Consider the following 4046-nt stretch of genomic DNA (forward strand, 5'->3'; position numbering starts at 1 on the left):
AATTAAATTTCAGGCAAGGGCCCCCTGCCTTGTCAATTTTTATTTCACAAACTAATCATCGTACGAAGAAACTGTAAATAGAAAAAAGTTTCGTTACATCATCCCTGATAACGTGATATTTTTTAAATATTCGACAGAAGAGTAATTCTCAGCTGACACTTCCTTTCATTTCCTTCTCTCGTAAAAGTAATTAAATTGTCAGGAAAAAGGACTTGTACTTTCTCAATTTTTATTTCCGAAACGAAAAGACGTATGATAAAATTGTATATAGAAAAAAGTTTCGTTATAACATCCCTTATAAGGTGATATTTTTTTCAAATTCATCCAATAAGTTATTCTCAGCTAACGATGCTTCTCAGTCCCACCCTTGTAAACCTACATCATTAAGTTTCGGTAAAAATGACTTGTACTTTCTCAATTTTTATTTCCGAAACGAAAAGACGTATGATAAAATTGTATATAGAAAAAAGTTTCGTTATAACATCCCTTATAAGGTGATATTTTTTAAATATTCGACAGAAGAGTAATTCTCAGCTAATGTTGCTTCTTATTTCCACCCTTGTAAACGTACATAATTAAATTTCAGGCAAGGGCCCCCTGCCTTGTCAATTTTTATTTCAGAAACTAATCATCGTACGAAGAAACTGTAAATAGAAAAAAGTTTCGTTATAATATCCCTGATAACATGATATTTTTTAAATTTTCGACAGAACTGTAATTCTCAGCTGTCACTTCCTTTCATTTCCATCTCTCGTAAAAGTACTTAAATGTCAGAAAAAAGGACTTGTACTTTCTCAATTTTTATTTCCGAAACTAATCGTCGTATGAAGAAACTGCAAATAGAAAAAAGTTTCGTTATAACATCCCTTATAAGGTGATATTTTTTTCAAGTTCATCAAATAAGTTATTCTCAGCTGACGATGCTTCTCAGTCCCACCCTTGTAAACCTACATACTTGACTTTCAGTAAAAACGACTTGTACTTTTCCAATTTTTATTTCCGAAACCAATCATCGTACGAAGAAACTGTAAATAGAAAAAAGTTTCGTTACATCATCCCTGATAACGTGATATTTTTTAAACATTCGACAGAAGAGTAATTCTCAGCTGACACTTCCTTTCATTTCCATCTTTCGTAAAAGTACTTAAATGTCAGAAAAAAGGACTTGTACTTTCTCAATTTTTATTTCCGAAACTAATCGTCGTATGAAGAAACTGTAAATAGAAAAAAGTTTCGTCTCATCATCCCCTATACGGTGATATTTTTTTCAAATTCATCAAATAAGTAATTCTCAGCTAACGTTGCCTCTCATTTCCACCCTTGGTAAACGTACATAATTAAATTCCATGCAAAGGCCCGCTGCCTTGTCAATTTTTATTTCCGAAACCAATCATCGTACGAAGAAACTGTAAATAGAAAAAAGTGTCGTCCCATCATCCCTTATAACGTGATATTTTTTAAATCCACGCTTTCCTTCCAATTTCCATAAAAAAGTCGCCTGTAAAGGGTCGAGAATCGTAGTGGAGCCGTGGAAATCACGTAACAAGTCCGAACCTGTCGCAACAGGTCCCGACTGCTCCAACCTCGAACTAGGTGAATAGCCACCCTCGTCCCTTAGCAGAGGTCGGTAAAGGGCCCGAAAGGAGCCCTGATTTCTCCTCCCTCGCTGGAAACCGGAGATGATCCAAAGGAAAGGAAGGATCCACGACGAGGAACGGTCTGGCAAGGGGGTGATAGCGGGTGTGGGGGCTCATGGAGCCGCTCAGGTCCGGGGGTGGTAGGTTCGGATTAGTGTCCGAGGGTATCACAGGAGGGGGAGAAAAGCGGCAGATGGTTGGCGTGGATCCTGACGTGGGAAGCACCGAATTCTCCAAGTTCCCACAGCCAGTGTGCACCTGCCCTCCCCACTCTCTCACCCTGTCCTCTTCCAGGCCTATATAAGCCCCGGGGTTGCTCCTTCGAAGCATCATTCGCTCGCTAGCGTTTCGTTCCGAAGCGTCAGACAATTCAACGAGGTTACACGCATCACCTTGGACACGTTTCCATCGACCGAACCAGTGATCGTTTCCTCCTAAACATTACGCTCGCGCTTTAAAACCGGTTCAGTGCTCGAGTTAATCGCCGAACCACTAATCAACATGGCCACCGCCACCATCAGCCACGTGGTCGAGTACGAGAACGAGACGAACGACAACCTCTACAACCTGAAGATGACTGGGAAGACCACAGCAAGCAGCAAGCGTCTCAGACGAGCCCTGAAGCCACTCCTGAGGTTGCTGAGGAAGAAGACGATCGTTTCGACCAGATCCAAGCTGACCAAGGACCAGAAACCGGTACCTAACGCGGACACCTTCACCGAGGAGGTGGACAACCAAAACAACGCGAACGAGGCCTTGGAGAGGAGACTCCTCGCGGAGCTTCAGGACGCCGAAGAGGGAGCTGCCATCACCGTCTGCTTGGACGGACAGATGACGGTGGTTCCTGTCGTGCCTGGCCAGTGCTACGTTCCCGTTCACTTCGCCCACACCCACGCAGGGGACTTCTACTGGACCACCGTGAACCTGGCGGACAGTGACCTGTGCTACAAGGAACGCGCGTTCTCGCAGCATCAAACACCCGAGATGCAAGTCGCGTGAACGGAACGGGATGGAACGCGACGGGACGTGTCCTCGTCTGCCACGCGTGGACGACAAGAGATCACCACAGTTCCGTCGAAGGATCCGGTGGAGAGATCCGGATCGGATCGGGGCTATTCGTCGTGCCTCGTCGCCTCGAAGATTCGACGAGGAGACCACGAACACTTGGCACTAGCTCGAATCTGAGGATACCGAGGGGATATATCTTGTAAACGTTGCTTCGAAACTGTGATAAATAGATTTTAACCGATCGCCGGGGAACGATGATCGCGGAGGTGTGCGATTAGAGAGCGAGGATTGAGAAAATCTATTTTTTATACTCTCTCTCTCTCTTATATTTTTTTTTTTTTTTATATTCTTCCATTGAATACCGCGACGCAGTAAGATGCTCGCAGTTGTGATACTTGTACCTATTAGGCTAATCGTAACGTATAGATATTGTGATATTGGCTTTAACGTTGGACGAACCAACGAACCTTCCTACTGTCTTCCAATTTATTAAGAAAATAAATAATACTTCTAAGCCCAACTGTCCCGCGTCGTTTACTACCACCCTACCAAACAATCGATCATTGCTCAATGATCGAGTTCTTGATTGAGTTCTTGATTATAGTCGCTTAGTCAGAGGTTCATGTCGGTAGACTCGCGCGGTGCTTGGCTCGTTCGCTAAGATCCATAGTAGTCGCTATCCGAATATTCTCGGTGCGCGAAATTGAAAATTTGTATGAAATTCGGAACGAGACGAACGACTCGTTGAACGGAACGGAATCGTTTAAGAGACGTTTTACAGTAATTTTCTCGGAGCTAACGCGTGTCGTGGGAGAAAGCTGAACGTCCGGTAGCGTAGTCAACGACGCTTCCATTCGTTGTACTTATAATTTTTTCTTTTTTTTTTTTTTTTTTTTTCTAAGACTGCAGACTTTATAGTCGCGTTCGATACTTTAACGAGGCTGAAAGTACCACGCACGCGCGACCCGGGACCAGAAATCTGCAGAATCTGGCCTTGGGGTAGGTCGCGTCGGGTGAGGGTCAAAGTTTGATCCAGAGAGGCAGATTTAAATTGTAATCGATCGGCAGCTTTGAAACTCGATTACGATCACGGACATTTGCGCGTTTGATTGTATCAGGGAGGCATTCAATTCGGGATTCAATGCTCAGGGATGAGTCACTGCGCGACAGAGGGTAGCTAGGGCCAACCCCATCCCCTAAATTATTCACCCCAGGTATCATCGATGTATCATTACGAGCTAGTCCCACGGTTTCGCACGGGCGGTATAACGTTCTTCCTGCGCGACGTTTTTTCGTATAAATGATGGTATTCGGGGAATTTTTGAGTTAAAGAGAAATTAAAAAAAAATATATATAGGAAATTCGTTCTCTTTCGTTCGGGAATTTTCTGCTCGCGAACCG

The 4046-nt window shown here is 43.7% G+C and overlaps 1 protein-coding gene across 1 annotated transcript; it reads left to right on the forward strand.

The window, feature by feature from the left end:
- The first annotated feature begins 1717 nt into the window (after positions 1-1717).
- On the forward strand, positions 1718-2692 carry LOC128896963 (uncharacterized). The gene has a single exon (XM_054160572.1). It carries the CDS (start codon positions 2139-2141, stop codon positions 2634-2636), a length of 498 nt encoding a protein of 165 aa, XP_054016547.1. The 5' UTR covers positions 1718-2138; the 3' UTR covers positions 2637-2692.
- The last annotated feature ends 1354 nt before the right edge of the window (positions 2693-4046 follow it).

The sequence above is a fragment of the Hylaeus anthracinus genome, unplaced genomic scaffold, assembly GCF_026225885.1.
Source record: "Hylaeus anthracinus isolate JK02 unplaced genomic scaffold, UHH_iyHylAnth1.0_haploid 11978, whole genome shotgun sequence".
Classification (NCBI taxonomy): Eukaryota; Metazoa; Arthropoda; class Insecta; order Hymenoptera; family Colletidae; genus Hylaeus; species Hylaeus anthracinus.